The sequence below is a fragment of the Seriola dumerili genome, unplaced genomic scaffold (assembly GCF_002260705.1).
Source record: "Seriola dumerili isolate Sdu_G_001 unplaced genomic scaffold, Sdu_1.0 BDQW01000011.1, whole genome shotgun sequence".
Lineage (NCBI taxonomy): Eukaryota > Metazoa > Chordata > Actinopteri > Carangiformes > Carangidae > Seriola > Seriola dumerili.
This window is the reverse complement of record NW_019174266.1, coordinates 2,415,184-2,436,095: the sequence shown is the minus strand read 5'-3', so window position 1 is coordinate 2,436,095 and position 20,912 is coordinate 2,415,184. Positions and strand designations below refer to the sequence as shown.

At 42.5% G+C, this 20,912-nt stretch overlaps 1 protein-coding gene across 1 annotated transcript; it reads left to right on the top strand.

Annotated features, from left to right (window-relative positions):
• Positions 1 to 2,266: 2,266 nt before the first annotated feature.
• On the top strand, positions 2,267 to 20,691 carry slc6a5 (solute carrier family 6 member 5). Its single transcript, XM_022746937.1, has 15 exons — positions 2,267 to 2,752; positions 4,307 to 4,454; positions 5,013 to 5,144; positions 5,270 to 5,443; positions 7,004 to 7,154; positions 7,770 to 7,902; positions 8,964 to 9,098; positions 9,199 to 9,302; positions 10,489 to 10,613; positions 10,778 to 10,890; positions 13,975 to 14,106; positions 14,530 to 14,629; positions 17,288 to 17,388; positions 19,290 to 19,457; positions 20,536 to 20,691. Exons 1-15 carry the CDS (start codon positions 2,267 to 2,269, stop codon positions 20,689 to 20,691), a joined length of 2,358 nt encoding a protein of 785 aa, XP_022602658.1.
• Positions 20,692 to 20,912: the final 221 nt, after the last annotated feature.

Sequence of the window (20,912 nt, the reverse complement as noted above, 5' to 3'; positions counted from 1 at the left end):
CAAACGAGGCCGCGTGTGTCTGTTTAGTATTTGGATAAGTCACTACAGGCAGGTCTTGCGTGTGAATTGTGGGTTTAAAGTGAGACTTGGACAATAGTATACGCAATGCAGTGTTTCAGATTCTACAGTATGCCACCTTTTTTTTCCCCCTCCACTGTCACTGCTTCCAGTCCAGGCTCCAGTGGTTGGCTCCGGTTCCTCCTGACACACGTGATTTCAGAAAAAAAGGCCTCCTTCTTGCGTAAGACCTGAACAAATGAGTAGCCATACAAGGACCTCGCCCCCTTTTCTTTTCTTTTCTTTTTTCTTTTTTTTTTAAACTTGATCATCGCTCCTATGGGTGACGCACAAAGGAACGTATAGATCCTGTAGCGCGCTGTGCGTAAAACCCGCCAAGTGGAAAAACTATTTATAGCTCAGACCATTTTTAGCTCCTCGTCTTTAACTATCAATTTTACTTCTACAACTTCCTACAATGAAATTTGCGTCATGGTATGTCTGTGTAGCTTACTATAACCAAATATTTATACATAAATAACGCCAGCCTTGTCTTCTATATATAATCATTGAAATAGTCACTTTTAAAATCTAACTTTCTCTTTTGTCTACTTTCTGCATTTTTAGGCCTAAATGTCGATGACGGAAAGAACAAATTTTTTCTATGAGACCAAGAATCATGTGGACAGCAGATACCTCTTTCCCAGGAGTGGTTACTGTAATTGTAACTGTACCAGAGAAACACGACTCAGCACAGTGCAAATAGGCTACCTATAATTTACACCCGCGTGCACTGTGATGTAGCAGTGAGATCCTCTCCAGTATTCGCCTAAACCCGGAAATATTTAACCCTAACGACCTGTGTTGTGTGATGCGTCCGTGTGTGTATGTGTGTGTGTGTGTGTAGGTGTGTGAGCATCCTACACATCCCTAGAGACAAGTGTATTAATCAGCTTTGAAAGAGTTCCGTCCAGCGCTCACGCATGCACCGTGCGTAATCAGAACGCACGCACACACGCGCCCCCGTCGTCTTTGGCTTCGGTTGTCCCTTTAAAAATCCGAATCCAAGGCCAATGATTTATCAAACTCCTATTATCAAGAAAATGTCACGCGAAGGGCACCTTGCTCTGCACTGACGCAAACTCCGCTCTTTCCCACGGAGCCATAGAAAAGCTTTGCACTTGGTGCTTTGCGCGGCTACAGCCAGTCCGCTTCCAGTCCTCTCCTCGTCTTTTTACAGCTGTTTCCAGCCTGCCAGCAGAGCTTTGCAAAAAAACATGGTGAGTGTCCGAAAACTCTTTCTTTACTTTTCCACCTGCACTTTCATCTGTTTTAGGAACTTGTTCTCAGCTAGTTTCTTGTTATTTTCACCCTTTTTTTTTAAAGGCAGTTTGGCACGTTGGGTTAGTTGCGCTGTCCGTGGTGCTGAAATGCAGCTGTGTCTCCACATTACAAACTTTCTTCACTTCATCCCGTCACCAATCTAACTGTTTTTTATCCTGTAAAATCCTTTAATCTGGCTTTTTAAAAAGTTTGAATGTGTCAAAGTTTAAATTTAATCCATTTTACCTCATTTCCTAATTTCTTATTTAGGTTATTCGTTTTCTGTTTAAACAGAATCCATTATACAGGCAGGTGCAGTTACTTCGTTATTTTCCCACTAATTAACAGCAAAACTAAGCATTAATCAATCAAGAGCGTCTTTTTTTTTTTTTTAAATAACCACCATTCTTTTTTTTAGAGTCTGGAGGCTTTTCTGGTTGCTCTCCCGCCCCCTCAAAGCTAAATTTAAGGGAATCATTTGTAATTCCGCCGCCTCGGGTCCGCTCACTGCTGTAACGCCGGTGATCTTGCATGCCTGCCGGGGAGAGCGGAGCCACCGAGAGACCCGCAGCAGCTTGTCTATTGCCCATAAAAATCAGTGGATGTGTGTGGCTGAATGACATGAGGGGGAAATGGGGCGTAAAATTAAAGAATCTTGCAGAAAGCGAGAACTGGAGAAGCACAGCAACCCCCCTCCCTCCAACACCCCCCCCCCCCCCCTACACACACACACACACACAGACACACACGCAAACACACACCAGCACACCCGGTAGACTGTGAGCTGAAACTATAGAGCAGCCAGAGCCAGAACATGCTGCAGAAAAACGTTGCAGAAAGAGAATTGAGCATTTTTAGTCCCAGAGCAGAGATGGGCTGCAGCAGCCTCCCAGCCTCACGCTGTCTGTCGCTCTGCCGCCTTTTGTCTTGCTGATTTGTCACTCCCATGTTCCAGGATTTCTCTGACCAGAGAGACATGGCCAAACAACCGGCCAGCGCCAGCGCGCCTACCGGCTACATCCCGGCGCAGCAGTCCGACGGAGCTGCGGGACTTACAGCAAACAAACCGGACAACTCTGCTCCGTGCCCGCCGCCCGCCCCTCACCATCACCCGGCGCCTCAACCGCCGCCGTGCAACGAGAACAAAACTTTTTGTCCCACGGAAAATAACCCGGGAGAACCGGACGCTAATAAAGCGTATGGGACGTTTAAAAGCACCCCACCGGCTGTCCCTGGATCCGTGGCCACCAACTCGGCCTTTAGGAAGGATTCCGCCTGTTCGGCCCGCGGGGGGTCCGCCCAGTACGGCGACCCGCTGCGGGCCACCGCAGAGCAGAACAACACCGCGGGCAACTGGACGGCTATGAGCCAGACCACCATCATACTGGGAACAGATGGGAACACGTCTGTTCAGCCCGGCACCGTGGCGGGGGTAAGTCAGCTAAATGAACCGTTTCTTTAACGGAGAGCGGTTGGTCTGGAAGCGGGTGCGGTGTGGATGTTTCCGTGTGTCGCTGATAAGACAGCTGACTGGATGAACCTGCTGTCTCCACACAGGGAAGGTGCACACCCCTGGGAGCTCTCACCGCCATGCAGAGCTTCAGTAGATCAGTGCTGCTGATGTGTGATGAGCTGCTGCTGAGCTGTAATGTGATCGCCTCTAAAAAAAAAAAGTGCTTTTCCAGGCGGTGGTCTGTGGGTTTGTGGCTGCACAGATGTGCTTAAAAATGTTCCTGTGTTGTCCGATAACTTCCGAGCTGAATCAGTGGATGCTTGTGGCTTGATATTCGGATTATGGCCTAAAAAAGGAGCATGAAGAGGCCGGTCCTTCATATCAGGATGTGTAGAAATAATTGATATTTAACAATCTAAAAACACTGTGGCCTCTGATTCAATTATCTCTTTGTGATTCAGGCTGTATTTAAATTCCCATAAAGCCACATGGTGGTGGTTCATTTAAACACAGACTGCTGAATTAATGTGTTGATAAATTGTGTAGAACCAACCTAAAAACTAATACCCAAGCTGCAAAGGCTGAATCCTGGCATGTAATGAGCAGTAGGTTATTTTTGGGGGGGACTCTGAACTATTTGGCGTCCCTGCTGTGCGCAGCCTCGAGTCCTGGTCCCTCTGCACCAATCTGATGCGCCGTCAAAACTTTCAAACCCGCTGATGTCAGCTAAATATCCGGGAGAACAAAACACGGAGGAAGCCTGTGATTATTAAATGAGTGTGATGGATGATCAGATCAGATGAAACATTCCTCCTAAATGAAACTATTTGTCTTTGTAGATGTAGCTAATAAACCAATTTCCGGGTGATTGTTCAGCTTTATTTATTTATTTAATTTTTGGTCACACGCTTAAAGATGATGATTAAATCAAACTCTCGCGGTATTTTCGGCGTTCCCTGCTGCTCCCGGCAGAAACACTTGGTACGGCCCAGAAGCCCAGGTGTTATCCGGCTGATAGACAGCACTGTGTTACATGGGACTGCGGATTGCTTCCAAACCCCGCGGGGAAACCACCCCCCCACCCCCACCCCCACCACACGTGCACACATTCCCATGCACGGCGTTTATTTATGTGAATCTCCATGCAGGCTCTTGTGTGAATTTAAAAGGATCCAGTGGTGCAGTTGTAATTATTTAGTTAGTATTTGCTTCCATTTCTTTTAAGCGCCTCTTTTGGATTGTTGGATGTAATTTCAGGCGCTTTGGCCTGTAAGTGCAGATCAACATGAGTTTCATATACAGGCTTGTCTTTGGAAAGCTGCTGAACTCTGATTGACGAAAGCTTCTCTAACCGTAAAACAAAATGAACAAGAAGGATAAAAAAAAAATGTTGTTGGGTGTTGACTGAAGATTATTGCTCATCTTCTCATATTTTATGTTCTTTTATTTTCCCTAACGATTGAACTTGGAGTCTATTGTCACCAGGCTGGTGGTTTTTATTTTGGAGAATGAATGAGTGTTTCTTCCTCTCAGGCTGACGATGATGACGATGGGGGAGATGAGAATAAGGCCAGAGGAAACTGGTCAAATAAACTGGATTTTATTCTGTCCATGGTTGGCTATGCGGTGGGACTGGGGAACGTGTGGAGGTTCCCTTATCTTGCCTTCCAAAATGGTGGAGGTAAGAGTTCAGGGCCAGTGGCTTTAATTCCTGACAAACAAACAAAAAATCTGTTTTAAAAAAATCGATTTTTTTTTTGCCTCTTTATAAATCAGACTTGAATTATTTCTTATTTCTTCTGCTGAGATATTTGTAATGTATATCCCAGAAGTCATTGAAGGCCTTTAACCAGCCTACGAAAAATATAATGAAAATAAATAAGATAGAAATAAGACAGAAAAATAAGAGAAATAATAGAAAGAAAACTGCACAAAAATACTGTATTTAAATCACCAAGAAAACTGTGAAAAATGTGGTTATTATTATTATTATTTGTATTACATATTTTATTATTATTATTATTATTATTAGCCTATTAATATCATTATTTGCTCGAAGCCATGTAAAGATAATTTTTATTCATTAATCAGCGTAATGATCCGGACTGTGTGTTGTTTAAATATCAGCAGATGAGATGTGTGCAGCCCACATGTGTATTCATGTTCATTTGATTTTTAGACAGTCTTCCTGTGGCTCTGTAAGCTGCGCTCTGTAGCCTGCTGTTTAATTTCCTTGCAGGAGCTTTTTTGATCCCCTATCTGACAATGCTGGGCATTGCCGGGATCCCAATCTTTTTGCTGGAGGTTTCCCTGGGCCAGTTTGCCAGCCAGGGCCCCGTGTCAGTGTGGAAATGCATCCCAGCCCTACAAGGTAAACTGGCACAGCTAATCCACTGAAGGACAATTCACAAATAAAAAACTCATTTCTTCTCATGAAGACTTCTCTACTTTTTCTTAAGAGTAATTTATATATTTCGTCTCATTTATTTATTTTAGGTTGCGGGATTGCCATGTTGATAATATCTGTCTTGATAGCCATATACTATAATATTATAATGTGCTGGACACTGTACTACCTGTTCGCTTCGTTGAAGGGCTCACTGCCATGGGCTAACTGTAGGAATGAGTGGAACACGGTGGAATGTAAGGACAAAGACATGCTGCTGTTAGGTAAGACACACACACACACACACACACACACACACACACACACACACACACACACACACACACACTCACACACACTAAAAGCACCCCTCTCTCTTCGGACCATGCGCAATGCGTCATGACTCCCTCAGCTGAGGTGTCCTGCACTATAATGAATCCTGACCTGTGATCTCTGCGGTGTTTTCACCCTCAGACGCTTTAAATTCAGAGCACGTCATTTATGTGTTTGCAGAGGCCAGTGACATGTGAGCAGGGCCTCAACTCGGAGACAAACATTTTTATATATTTTCGATTCTTATTTCGTGTGATAATGACTTGATGACATGATTACAGCAGTGTTTTATGTTTAAAAGCTGCTGTGTACAGCTGGATCAGTCTGTATTGGTCTGATCTTAATGACACTAGATAAAATCATGTTTTGACTGTGAGAAAATGCGCGGGAAGGGACTCGGAGGCGCTTTACGTCGATCTGCGTCGAATAAATACCGAAATCCCGCTCATTCTGTGTAAAATTTTGCCTTTAGCGATTCTGTGAATTCAGCACAAAAAACTGCTTGCTTGACAAATTTACTGTACAGACCGAGCTGCTGCAGTGCTGCAGTGAGCCCGAGACTGACCCCTGCTGGCTGCGCCTGCAACTACAGGCCCACTCAACACTGTGGTCCCTCTGCCACTCTCTCTCTCTCTCTCTCTCTCTCTCTCTCTCTCTCTCTCTCTCTCAATCTTATGAATGAGGAAAATAACGATATAAGCAGTAAGAAAAATCTGCATCACAAGTATCTTAAAATTTATTAATAAAAGAACAGGAATTAGATGAATTATGCAAACTGTAATATATTAATATATTTTGCACATGTAGTGGGGTTGGATAAAATTATGTGGAGATCTTTGCAATTTGATGCACAGGCCCTGCAAATAATGCATTTTGTGCACTCTATAATCTTACATTTGTATTTCAACAGTATCTTTATCTATGTGGTTATTTTCAAGACCATGTTCTGAGGCCATGTGTCCTACCAGATTCAAGTGTTTGTGTTATTTTGTCCAGCTGCAGAAACATCTGTCTTTCTCTGTCACTGAGTAACCGGGTTACTTCTGTGTCGGATGTTATTCTCAGTATTGATTTAATAAAGTCTTTTGTCTTGAATGTAGAGCAGAGTTTTGTGAGCACAAAGCAGCATTAACATTTTCACAGTATAACAAATATGAGTCATATAAAAAGCAATTTTATCTATTTTGACCTGATTTTTTTGTGCAGGCAAAAGCAGGGCAGGTTTTTTTCTATCTAAGCATCTGAAATGAGGCAGAGAATCATTTTCATTATGCATATTTGTGCTGTGTATCTAGAAGAGCTAAGTCTACTCCGGCTCCCACTGAGGCTCCACGCTGCACACACTGCTGCAGCAGCCTCCTGTCAATCCTCCTTTCTATAAATCAGATCCATCTGTTCACTCCCACTTTGCTTTCAGTGTGAAAACCTGAGTGGACAGTGAAGTCTGTCCCACAGCTGCACTCTGCCAGTCTCTCTCACCGCTGACGTGTGTTGCTTTCTGATTGGAACAGACTCGTGCATCCTGCGAGACAGAAACATCACCTCCATCAAGAACTCCTCTTTCTGTCTATCCGCAAATACTGTGGGGAACCTGACCAAACTGTTAAACATGACTGTGGACGGCAACAAGACCTACGTCAGCCCCAGTGAGGAATACTTCAAGTGAGTTGATCCTCTGACTGGCAACAAACAGCAGAAGTTAAATTGTATAGAAACAAAAATTAGACCTGTACAATTTGGTTTTTTATGTCCACAGATGAGAATAATCATATAATTTCCCATCTCATGCAGATGTTTGACTTCTGGCAGTGGCAAAAAGTTCACAGGGACAAAATTTTGGGGTCTCCAAGAGGACCACTAAATCTTATATTTAACACACACATACAAAAAAAAAAAAATCAGTTTTAAAACTCTTTCAACCCAAATCTTCTTTTTTTAAAACAAGTGTAAAGTTGATTTCCAGTGAAAAGAACAGATACTACATCTCCAGGACAAAATGCAAAACACATACAACTATAAATGAGTGTCAGTGTCTTAAAACAAGACAGAATAAGTCATTCATCTGCACTAGAATTAAGAAAATTGAGAAAAAAAAAATTTAATTAAAAAAAATTAATCCAGTTGATTTGTTTTGGAAACAGATTTAGTCTTAAGACTTGTATGTTTCAGTAATAAAGGCTTTCTAAAAAGGCTTTGCAGCATGCAGGTTTATATTTTTTATGTGTATAGTGTTTGTAGTTTTCAGGCTGAGTTTTGCTGTTTGAATCACTCCTGCAGGTACAATGTGTTGCACATCTCTAAAGGGATTGAATTTCCAGGAGACATTCGCTGGCCTCTGGCAGGCTGCCTCTTCCTGGCCTGGATCATCGTCTACGCTTCTTTAGCCAAAGGAATCAAGTCATCAGGGAAGGTAACACATCGCAAAGACTCCATAAACTAATCCTCTCGTCTCTGCTGTTTGCACCTTTGTCACCAGCTGCAGAAGGGAAACTTGGAGGTGTGTTCAGTTTTCCCCTCAGTGATGAAAGTGCCACCTAGTGATGAAATGTGTGACATACAGGAAGTGAGATCTGCAGGTGTTTAAATCAAACAGCTTCAAGTTCTGATAACTGGTTCACTCTCAGATCCAGATCTAAAATAAGAAAATAGACAGAAACTCAAATAGGTTTTAGATGTAACGTAACTGGAAAAACGTCATGAAAATATCAATATTTGATTTATGCCTTTAAATATAAAGTAGATGTGAATGTAAAGGCAACTTAAGTAGATGATTCTTATCATCAGTCTTCAGTCTATCTCCAGTCTTACCTTTAAATTAATGTTCATAGGCATTTTTAAAAAATACGAATATAGGAAGGGTTCTTTGCCTTTAGCAGGACCTCAGTGTCAGAGCAGCGGTGGGTGTTGGGATTCACCACCAGGAGCATTTTAATTCTCTTGTTGGGAGGAAAAAAATACAGAGAGAGTGGAAGATTACTGCCATGGCTTCATTCAAAATTGGAACTGAATATCACTTCATGTGGCAGCCATCTTTCATTGGCACTTTGGGGATTCTCCTCTTAATTGGAGGAAACGCAACTTAGTGGAGGAAACGTGTTTCTTGGAAGCGAATGCCTCCAGGAGCCGGAGAAAATTCAGATCATATTCTTGTATCGTGTTGCCCTCTAGTGGTCACAGAGGCGACATGCAACACATCAAACCTGGAAGGAACGGTTCCTGTGAGAGAGATCATGTAAATTTGGGGCATTTCTTGCTGGTTATTTCAGGTAGCTGGCACCTGCAGGAAATAATCTCTCAAAAACATACTGCCTAAGAAATGTTGTTTAGTACAGAAGTAGTGAGTCTGTGACACTTTTAGAATTATGTTTTAAAATGGCAAAAAACTGAATTTTATTCAGCATCACCTGATTTACTGATTTAAAGTGTTTTTTACTGTTAGTTATCATCTCATCTTGTCCCCTCTCTGCTCAGGTGGTTTATTTCACCGCCACATTTCCCTACGTGGTGCTGGTCATCCTGCTGATCAGAGGAGTGACCCTCCCCGGTGCCGGCGACGGCATCCTCTACTTCATCACGCCAAAATGGGAGAAACTCAATGATGCCAAGGTGCCTGATGTTTGCTCACTTGGCTCCATAAACAGCATCAAAAAAGCTTTTCCTTTTTCCTGCTCTTTACCAGAAGCTCTCTCCCCTCTCCCTCTGTCAGGTGTGGAAAGACGCAGCCACTCAGATCTTCTTCTCTCTGTCGGCCGCCTGGGGAGGCCTCATCACTCTCTCTTCTTACAATAAGTTCCACAATAACTGCTACAGGTAAACACACAAAAGGTAAACTATGCTTCTGGCAGACAAATTCAAACTGTCACCACAGACACATGATGCTACTGTAGACCTGTATGTGGATAATAAATGGACCTGTTTGCAGCCGGCAGTTCAGCGTTTCTTTATTTTCTCTGGTTGACATTAGGGGCCACTGTGTGCCACCAGCTTTATGTGCAGATTTGAAGCTCGGCTGAGGCTCAGTATCAGCTTGTCTTTGTCAGTGACACTGTAACACTCAAGACTGTTGTTTTGAAACAACAGGAGACTATAACAGTTTTCAGATTTTTTTAAGTGTAGCTGTTAAATGTCTGTCTGATGTAAAGACTAAGACATTACATATGAACGTAAGAATATACAGTTTTACAGTAGTTTAAGGAAAACTGAACAGCTGTTTTGTCATAGTGATCGGATCATAAATTCTGCAGTTTATGCTTATGTTGTAAGTGTTGGTTGATTTCATGATTTAAATCGTGTTGTCAGACCAGATCAGATGATTTTACTCATGTAAAAACACACAGCTGAAACACCTGAAACACTTTCACAGTTTGTGGGAAAAACATCTACAGTGGATGCTTTTTTTTTTATCTGAAACATTCACAGTCATATAGAACATTGTTTTAGGAAATGTATATAAATATAACAAAATCGACCCCGTCCTCTGTGACTTTGTATTTATTGATATTTTTCTGGAAACAAATTCCAGTCGAGTGCACAGGTACAGCTACAAGAATACTTTCAGGAAAGCCCCCACTAAATACACACACACAGACATCCCTCATACAGCAGTACATTGTACATGAACATACAATAAAACAAATAGTATTTTTAAAAAATCCTTCATTTCCTTTTTTGTTGACTGTGTCTGACACATGTTGACTGAACCCTAGTTTTGAGGCGGCAGCAGAAGAAGAGAATCATTTAACAACATGAAGTACGTGTACACCTTCTGTAAATGCCTTTTTAGAGCAGACAGTTTTTATTCCCAACACCAGAGGGCACTGTTGTATCTCTTATCTGTGTGCACACGAGACAGCAATGTCCTGTATTAAATAAAGAAGAGCATAATATCATTTAATAATTATATCATGTTTTAAAGATTACAGCAGTCTTGCGGAAACTAAAGGAGATGTTCACTTATTTAGACTCTCTCTTGTCTCTTTCCTCTTTTCCCCTGCAGGGACACTATTATTGTGACATGTACAAACAGTGCCACCAGTATATTTGCTGGGTTTGTCATCTTCTCAGTCATTGGTTTCATGGCACATGAGCTGAAGGTGCCGATAGAGAAGGTGGCGGATGAAGGTAAGACACCAGACCAGCAGGCAGAAGCAGCAGGCCGGCGCTGCTCACTGAGACGCACCTGAACACGTTTAATCTTTTTACCTGAGGTAGAGACAGTGTATGTGCATTTCTATTTCTATATAAATGTGTGTGCGTGTGCGTGTGTGCGTGTGTGTGTGTTTCAGGTCCAGGCATAGCGTTCGTGGTGTATCCAGAGGCTCTGACCAGACTTCCTCTGTCTCCATTCTGGGCCATCATCTTCTTCCTCATGCTCCTGACTCTTGGCCTTGATACTATGGTAACTACTGCTCCTTTAATATGTGTGTGTGTGTGTGTGTGTGTGTGTGTTTGTATTGTTGTCTTTCTACTTTTATGTGCCTCATTTGTCCTTATAATAATGATGAGGGCAAATCTTTAAGGGCAAAGATTATTTTACATTTATTTTACATTTATTTATTTTACTGCTTCACCTCTATAAGGTTTAAAAACCACAATGTGACGTTCAGGAATTCGGCTTGTAAAGAAAAATCATTGTAAACGAACGTGTTGGTCGTTTTAATCAGAATAAATGAGGAAATCCAGGATGTGATCATCCTGACTTAGCTCAAAGACAGGAAGCAGCTCTGTTAAAAAGAACAAAAAATCCTTTCAACGCCTCTAAAGTGTTTTTATTTACATGCTATGTCTTGTTAGCTACAATGCTAGCTACCCACTAAACCCTCCAAGTCAGCTGGGTTTGTTCCTGCTATTTTGGAAACTCAGAACTGGACTGATGCTGCACATAGTTACAACATCCAGTGGCAGTTTGTCAAGCAATAGCTCCAGTGCTAACGCTAATGACTCCTGAACCTACAATACATGTTAAACCTTTGATGGAGCGAGGCTAGCAGGTTCAGTCTTTGTTCTAAGCGAGGCTAAACACCGACCAGACTCTGCTCTGTAGTGCATGAAAGTCATATCAATTTTCTCATCTCAATCTGGACAAGGGAAGAAAACAAACCTCTTTTCCCACTTGGCAGCAGAAAAACTCACTGTCTTCAGATCTGTGTGTTTCCATCTACCTTAACCTGGGATTATTGGTGCATTTTCTGCTAAAAACAGCTGGAGGAAGTGAGGATGATAAGAGCACTAAGACTGAGACAAACTTAAATGTGCCATACAACCAAAAACAATGAGCTGACAGAGGCTTAGAATATCAGTGGAATAGCAGAATTGTTGACGATTCTCTTAGGGTCCATCATTGCACCTCATTCAGGTGGCCATTTGATTCAGTGTAAATATCATATTCATTAGTGGAGCTTTTTGTTTTTGGTTTTCTCTGCTTACATGTTTAGTGTAGTCTCAGATCAGAATAAAGTAATGAATTTAGACAATGAATTCATACAAATGAGTGTCTGTCATCAATTTGCATTTCTAAAAAGCATCTGTACTTTCACTTTGGATGCTGATTGTGGGAAAACATTTCCTGTTGTGACTGCAACACCAAACAGTCTGTGTTTCCGTTGGTGAAGACCTGCAAGTTTCACAACATCAACATCAATCTTTCTGTCAGAAACACGAGTCTCTTGACTTTAGTTTGTTCCAGAGTAAACACTCAACTTGGTAGCGCCATCCAGCTATGTATAAACGCTGCACACATTGACCCAATTAACATAATAACTCAAACACACCACCCGCTGCAACTGATTTCAGCAAAAGTGTTCGAGCTCTCCAGGTACTTGAGCAGAGGGGGGTCTGTGTGATTGGAGTGAGTGAAACAACTAAGTTGACCTTAAAGATTTGGAACAACAACACTGAAGTAACTCTAAGTTTAAGTACAATTAAAGAACATTTGAATAATGTGGTTCCAGTATTTGACGACATCACCTTGGACTTTTTTCTGTATTTTCTGACATTTTATCGACTCAACAATCACAAAAATAATGTAGATTAGTTAATAGTGGAAAGGTCACTGAGACTGGAGGCATGTATAGAGGCTTGAGTTTGCCACCACAATATTTATAGACTTTTACAGTGTTTGACTATAATTAATTATCACTGTACGCTTCTAAAAACAACAAACAGACAAAGTTAGCAATCAGCTAATGAATAACTTGGAGCATTTAGCAGCTATAGAGTCAGATTTTTTCCTCAGGAGTTGGTAGACACCAAATTGGAGATAATAAGAGAGTGAATATTGGTAGTTGCCATAGTAACTTGCCTATAGTTTGCTATAATAACTTACATTTTTTTAGGTAGTTTTGCTGCCCTCACGCAGCCAAAAAAACAGCTAATGTAGCTTTAAATAGACTAATTTTCAGTACAACCCATGCACCACTACAGCTCTGACGTATAAAGCTCCTAACTGTGACAGCTACTGCTCCGACTCCTTCCTGATGTAACTTCAGCCAACAGACACGTCAGTCCCCGAGTTGTTTTTAAAGTCCAGAGCATCTCCAGGTACAATCCTCGGCAAACAATTCCATATAAAACATCAACTCCTTCAAGTGCTCCGTGGTGATCCTGAGCTGAGCAGAGGGCACAGCGGCACATTAAGACACAAGTCAACAGTGGCAGTAAATGATGATGTTACTTTGCCTTGGCAGCGGCAGCTCAGAGGAGCGAGCTGGTGGCTTTGTTGTAGGAAGCAGCTCGGCGGTAATAGGCTTGGGATGTTGACGGGAAATTAGTTTTGGGGGTTCAGCAGGAAGGAGAAGAGCGTAGAAGTGGCAGATAACTCGGTGCCAGTGGGTTTCTATCGCACACACACACACACACACCCACACACACTATACCAACCTCCCTCAATTTGCCTGTTTATATATTCATCCGCTGCTGTCCTCTGGGCTCTCAGCCCCTTTTACCATCATGTTGCATTTGTTCGTCTCCAGACAGACTCCACCTGTCAGGTCCCTCCACTGTCGCCTAAATTCTTCATACTAATTTGTTTTCAAATCTTCTCTTGCTCAGCATCAGAATAATGTTCTTTATTTGTTTTGGAAATAAATAAATAATCACGTTAAAATGTGTTTATTGGATGAATTGAAGACGAATGCCACACAACACTGGATGCTGAAGTTGCTGACAGCAGCAGCTGCTCTGATTCAAATCAGGTAAACCTGCTGACTGGAGGCTTTAGAGTGGAAACGCTGCTGCAAACTGGCCTGATTGGACAATTTTCTGTAATTCTGCAGTGGAGACAGCCAATCAGGGGTCATCCTGTAACTGCATTTACTGCTTTTTTTTTGTAAAACTGAATTTAAAATAATTTAATTTAATTTTTCAGACAAAATCAAACATGCAATGTCTTGATTGTTGCATTGATCATCAAACATGTGATTAAACTTTATCCCCACCTCCCTCCCCTCTCCTCACATTTTCCTGTCTCTCTTTTTCCTCCCAGTTTGCCACCATCGAGACCATCGTAACCTCAGTGTCGGATGAGTACCCCAAATACTTGAGGAAACACAAACCACTCTTCACCCTGGTCTGCTGTGCCTCCTTCTTCATCCTGGGCTTCCCCATGATCACAGAGGTACGGCACGGACACAGAAACGCACTGAATCTACTGTATTTACTCCCTGGTGTCGCACCGCGGGGGGACACTTGAGCATTCTCCCCGTGCCCCGCGACTCTTTCTTTGAATAAGCTGAGAGATTCTCTGCATGTACAGTGAAGTCGCAGCCTTCAGAGGACAGAGTCGGTGAGTGGAACAAGAAAGGCTGAGTTTTTTAAAATCCCCACAGACAGCTTCAGAGGCGAAATCCAGCCTAAAGAAGGATTCATCCATGTCATTTCTTATGATCCGGTACAAGTCAGTGTGAAAGATATGGCCACGGACAAGTCAGAGGTGGAAGAAAATGAGGGAGGAGGGGAGGGGTACGATGGAGCATTGAATCGTTTTTGTAATGTTTTGTTTGTGCGTGTATGTGTGTGTGTGTGTGTGTGCTCGTGACAGAGTGGGATGTACATGCTGCAGTTGGTGGATACGTTTGCCGCCTCCTACTCTTTGGTCATCATCGCTATCTTCGAGCTGGTGGGGATTTCCTACCTCTATGGTGAGTACAGCTGATCCTGTTTGATCTCATGACCTTTGGTCAACGAGACATCTGAAGCCCCGTTAGTGGCCCACCAGAGGCTGTAATGTTCGTTACATCCCACAGTGTTGTTCCTGCAATTCTTCCTCTTATGTTCTTGCAGGAGTCCTGAGGGTGACATTAGAGGGAAGGTCACACGGTCACTAAAATCAGAAAGCTTAAAAGCAGTGTTTCACCTCCTTCTCTGTTTGAAACTTTACAGCCTTTTTTTCTGCTGGGCGTAGTGAGACGTGGGGTTTCTTGTACCTGTAACCACATCCTGCAGTGATGTCACAGTGTCCTGGAGTATACCTCTACATCACTGCATCAAGTGAGAAGTTAAACTACCGGGGGTCAGCAAACAAGATGTCAGGGGGTGTAAAGTTACTCTTTTATTTCTCTGAGGGGCATGAGCATGTGCTCAGTAAATGTCATGGCAGTCTACCTCTTATTTACTGGGATGTATTGTGTGCAAACCTGATATTTTGGGCTTCCTGTGTACACTACAGGAAATATCAACTCTATTATTATCCCAAAACAAATTTGCTTTGCAGAAACAATTCATTGTAAGTAAACCTAAATTTATAAAGGACTTTTGGAAACCTGTGGACCTTTGGAAACAATGTGGTGTGCAGTGGAAACATTTAAGACATACATAATTAAAAAACAGGAGGTAACAATATCAAAACAATAAAAAGAATAAAAGTGGGCAATCACACATTACAGGGTAAAGTGCGTTATGACATAAAGTACATATGAAACAGGGGAGTTTCTAACAGCTTCTTAAAACTGTCGACTCAGTCAGCATTTTTTATATCTAAGGTAAGACAGTTTCAGAGGGTGGGGGCACGGTCACCTTTGGTTTTAAGCCTAGATCTCAGGACGACTGAAAGGCATTGGATCAGTGGACTCAGTAATTCAGAATTAAACAGAGGGGCCAGCCCTTGTAGTGCTTTATAGGTAATTGAAAGAATTTTAAAATGAATGTGTTGCTCTGTGGGTAAACAGTGTAGACTGGCCGGCACTGTGCGACCTCGTTATGGACCAAGTGGCGCTGAGACACAGAAGAGTGATTCAGGGAAGTGAATTGCAGCAATCGAGACAGGGGGAGACAAAAATATGTTGATTTGATCTTGAAAGGATAATCTAGTTTTGATTTTTGCAGTTGGAGAGGATTGGACCACTTTATTTATGTAGAGAGATTTGGGACAACAGGGACGATGGCTGTGCAGCCTTGATACTACTGTTAGTCTAATACATAAAAGTAATAAATATAGAAACTCACATTAAAAAGAAAGAATGGATTTTCCAGTCTAGGTTAAATCTGTTTTCAAACTCCACACCCCGAGTTTCTGATGCAGATTTACTGTTCGAAAGTTTGTAGTCACATCACTCAAGCTCAAACTGAGCTACCTGAGTGATGTCGCCTGAGTCATTTTCCTAGACTTGCTAAAGCTCCTGTAGAGCCACAGTAGACATGATAGAACCGTTTTCATGGGCTCTGAGAACTCTCTTCTGATTGGCCGACTGTTTTCTGAATGATCCGATAAAAATATAGCAGATTTCAGGGAAACACTCAGAGAAACCAAAACCTGCCAGGCTGGATGGTTGGTAAGTGGGCGGGGCTTGGGGCATGGCTGAGAGCGGTGACTGCTTTGTTGTGACATCACAAAGTTACAGAAATCCTGATAGTTCGTTTTAAGGCTCAGTTTCTGAATACAGGCTGTGTGCATTTCTCTGTGGACTGAGGCTTTGATACTTTCACAGTATTAATATAGAACCTAGACCTGATCTGTAATCAAACAACACATGGACATCTACTTTTACAGTCAAGTCAAGTCAATTTTTATTTGTATAGCGCCAATTCACAACATAAGTTTATAATATAATATAATATTCTCTTTATGATATATACAATATGCGACCTTTAAACTGGCTGCAACTGCTTCAACAGAAAACATTTGAAACACCTAAGCACACAACAAGTTGATTTTGTCTGTGTAAAAAGGGGCTGATCCTCCTCACATCCCTCCCTCTGCTGCGTACAAACTGTTATTTCCGACCGTGACCACTAGGTGTCTCTGTCGTAATGTGTAAGTCTCGCACGCAGCCAGAGAGCTCAGGTGTGTGTCAGGAGGATGTTACCAAGGAGCACAGCGAGCGGCTCCCCTTCAGTTTTGTCAGAGCATCAGTACAGGCGACATATTGAAATGATTTTGTGACTCTGCCTCTTCATGTCAGTCACTGTTATCCGTCAATAAAGGCAGAGGAATGAAACCCATCTGCTCCCTCGCCTATTCTCAGGGACGACAAAACTGATACTCTCTCCCTATCTAGCTCTCTCTCTCTCTCTCTCTCTCTCTCTCTCTCTCTCTCTCTCTCTCTCTCTCTCTCTCTCTCTCTCTCTCTCTCTCTCTCTCTCTCTCTCTCTCTCTCTCTCTCTCTCTCTCTCTCTCTCTCTCTCTCTCTCTCACACACACACACACACACACACTCATATGGATGGATTGAATTTGCCGATCCCTTTTTTGAAGGGACCTTATTAAACCCAGGTCACTCTTTGCGTCTCTTTCTTTCTGACTTTCTCCGGTTTCTCTACTTTTGTTTGATTTCTCTTTTTTTTTCTCTTTTTCTTTGCAGGTCTGCAGAGATTTTGCGAGGACATTGAAATGATGATTGGTTTCCAGCCAAACCGATTCTGGAGAATCTGCTGGGCCTTTGTGACTCCAACTATTCTGACGGCATGTTTGTTTTTGCTCATCTCATTCTCTGACAAACACTCACACACTCACACACTCACACAGACACACACTGACATGTGCAGCTTAAAATGTTTCCATTTTCACTGTCGCCTCTCAAGTTCATTGATTTGCAATTGGAAAGGAACAGGGGAGAAATTGCTCCTGTTACGCTGAAATAGAAAATTATTTCTCCCTTCCAATTCCTATCATGTCACCAAGTCTCAAGTTGTTTGTGTTCACAACAATCCCACAACTGTTAGTGTGACGTCAGTTCATCTGCCGTAAACACACATATACATTAATTTCTAGAGAAAACATTTCCTGTAACACGGCCACTTATTTGTCCCGTGCTGTGCAGCACAAGCTGTAGATTCCAATGCACAGTGTTTACCAGCATGTCAGTGTTGGACACCAGCAACTGTTAATGTTAGTAATTCCAGTGGAAAGCACTGTAGCTCCGAAGCAGAGGTGACGATGACAAATGGAGCAGCACTCAGGCCGGCTGGCCATCCTGCTGCTCTCAAGGGAGATCCGATTTCCTCCGGGAGCTCATTGATGCACAACCCCGGGCTAATCTATTTCTGTCTGCCTCCCTTTGTCTGTTTGTTTTCCTTTTCTGCTTCTCATTCGAGTCATTCTCGGCCAAATCTTTATGAAGATAGGAAACAGATAGGATTTTTTTTGTCTCTGCTTTGACACATAGTTAAAAAGAAGGGTCTCATTTTCATCATCCAACCTCTTCTTTTATAAGGAACAGTGCACTAGGTTTAGCTATGTGTCCTGAGATCAGAGCAGTTAATTGGAGAAAAAGAATCTGTTGTAGAGTCAGTGCAGAAAATCATTACACAGCTCAATAGCATCAGGCTGCAGCAGTCGAACAAAGAAAATTTGGCCATTTGAGAAAAAACTGTGTTTTTTATTGATACCGATGAGGATTGAATCTGAAGGATGCAGATGTTACAAATTATTCAGTAGGATAGTGGATTTTTCTGTCATTATTTATATTGAACTCTTCAAGTTTACCTTCAAAACCTTCGGAATTTTTTAACTAGTCCTTCAATAAGCATTTGAATAAAACGCCAAAAACAAATAAACAAAACTCAAAGTGTGAGTATCTGTAGACATCCACAGGCTGATACCTGAATATTTTTTTTAAACGCATTTTTATCTGTGGGAATAAAGAAAACTTGGGAGAGTTGTACCCCAATTAGGAAAACCTGTATGTAAGATTTAAAAAGTGATAGATAAAGGTTGGAGTCATCTTGGTTATTCTCTCCAGCTTAACAGTGACGCTCCGACAGTTTTCAGTGAACCTCAAAAGGAAACTAGTGATTTTATTATTATTATTATTATTATTATTATTATTATTATTACATGATTCAAAATATTTTTGTGTGGAAGCGTAGTAGAGGTTTCTGGCACAACTTCAGCTACTTCCAAGGTGCATGGAGAAAGGTAAAAGTGTAAAGAGGTAAAAGGAAAAAAAAATCCAGCATGTGATGTGTTTCAGCTCCATGACCCTGATGAAGGCCACAAGCTCGATACAAGTTCCTCTCTGTACGGCTTGTGTTGCTGGAGTTTTGACTTCTTTCAAAACCTTTTCATCACATGTAGAAATAGCTACTCCTGTCAGATCTGCTGTAGATGTGTAGGTTGCGTTGTAAACATACAACACAACATGCACAGGTTTTGCTCTCTAGCTACACAGGCTGTCCTCTGCTGACTCTGTACACTGCAGTGAACCGTGTCCTTGTGAGTGATAAATGTGCAAACACAACTACATTTGGCAGCTTTTTTTTTTTTTACCTGTGGAGCAGACCAGTAAACAGAAGCTGAAGTGACGCTGCGGCAGTGGGCGTCTCATTTAAAGTACGTTTTCTTGGATTCCCTGGTCTGTGCAGGGCATCCTGGGACTGAGTCTGTACCAGTGGAAGGTGATGACGTATGAGGACTACACCTACCCCACCTGGTCCATGGTTCTGGGCTGGCTCATGGTAATCTGCTCCGTCATCTGGATCCCCATCATGTTCGTAGTTAAGATGCACCTCGCCCCCGGCACCATAATCGAGGTAATAATTGAGACGAAGCCGTGACGAGACAGCCTCACGTATGTTTTGTTTTTGTCTCCTGCGCACGCACGCATGCACACACACACACACACACACACACACATACACACGCACACACACGTACACACACACACACACTGCCCCCCACACACACTCTGTCAGAGAAATCAATAGTCTCATCATTCGCTCATTAGCAGGGAGAGGCGGGCTGCTGGGTGCGTATTAATTTGGATATTTCTCTGGGAGTCTGATGGGTCTCTTTTAAATACTGTACTCAGATTAATGGATGATGATGATTGTGGCTTTCTGTCCTGATGTTTCTCTTCGCTCAGCGGCTCTGACGACAGGCCTCAATCACAGACTGTCCTCCACCATTTTCATTTCTGTTTTTTGCCCAGTTGTAATGAATATATAATTATCAGCGTGTTTGTTATTAAGTACGGGGATATTGTACGGTATTAATTCAAAACAACTGCACATCCCACACATGGTACATGGTACATGGCGTTAATTAGTCTTCACATCATCTCAGGGTCATAAGAGTAGACACAAGAGGAACAACCTTAACAGTGACAGGGAAAAAAGGGAAGCACAAACAGGAGGACTGTAAGAATTCTCAGCAGTAAATGAAATATGATGTACAGTTTTATATAAATGGTAAATGACTACATTTAAATAGCAGTGGTATATCAAACTTTACATTCTTACACACACATTCTTACACCCAGTGTCATCCAAGGTTGTGGCCATGAGGATGGGAGCAACTGGGGCTGTCAGAGTTTTGCTCTAGTGTGGACAGAAGATGCCAGAAATCGAACCTTCATCCCTACAATTAATAGATATTTGAGGCCTGTCTGTTACTAAACATAAACCAGAAGTTAAAGGAATAAACACCCAATATATACGCGAGGAGGCTTAGTTCAGTTCTTCAAATGTTTGGCTTTGATGGTATGAAAACAGAGCACAAAAGCTTTAACGATCTAGTTTCTTCTGTGCCCCTACCCATCAATACACAGATATCGTGATGTATCTGCTCTGCCTGTGTAAACCTGCTGTGTGTTGCCTCTCCCCTCTGCAGCGTCTGAAGCTGGTCTGCTCCCCTCAGCCCGACTGGGGTCCTTTCCTGATGAAGCACCGCGGAGAACGCTACAAGAACATGATGGACCCTCTGGGAACCAGCTCCCTGGGCCTCAAACTGCCCCCAAAGGACTTCCAGCTCGGCTCCTATCAGTAGCAGCCATCCCGCCAGCACCACGCCCGCCGTTTCCAACCCCTGCAGGGGGACACCTGGGAGGAGGGGGGCAATGTCTCTTCTTCTCCCTCCTCCTCTCTCTCTTTCTCCCGCTCTTTGCTTCCTGTTCTCTTCCCTGTGGAAACAGGCTCCCTCTCCTCCTCTTTTTCTCCACCACTTCCTCTCTTCTCTCAGGGAGGAGTGACTGCCCAGGTGGAGTCTAC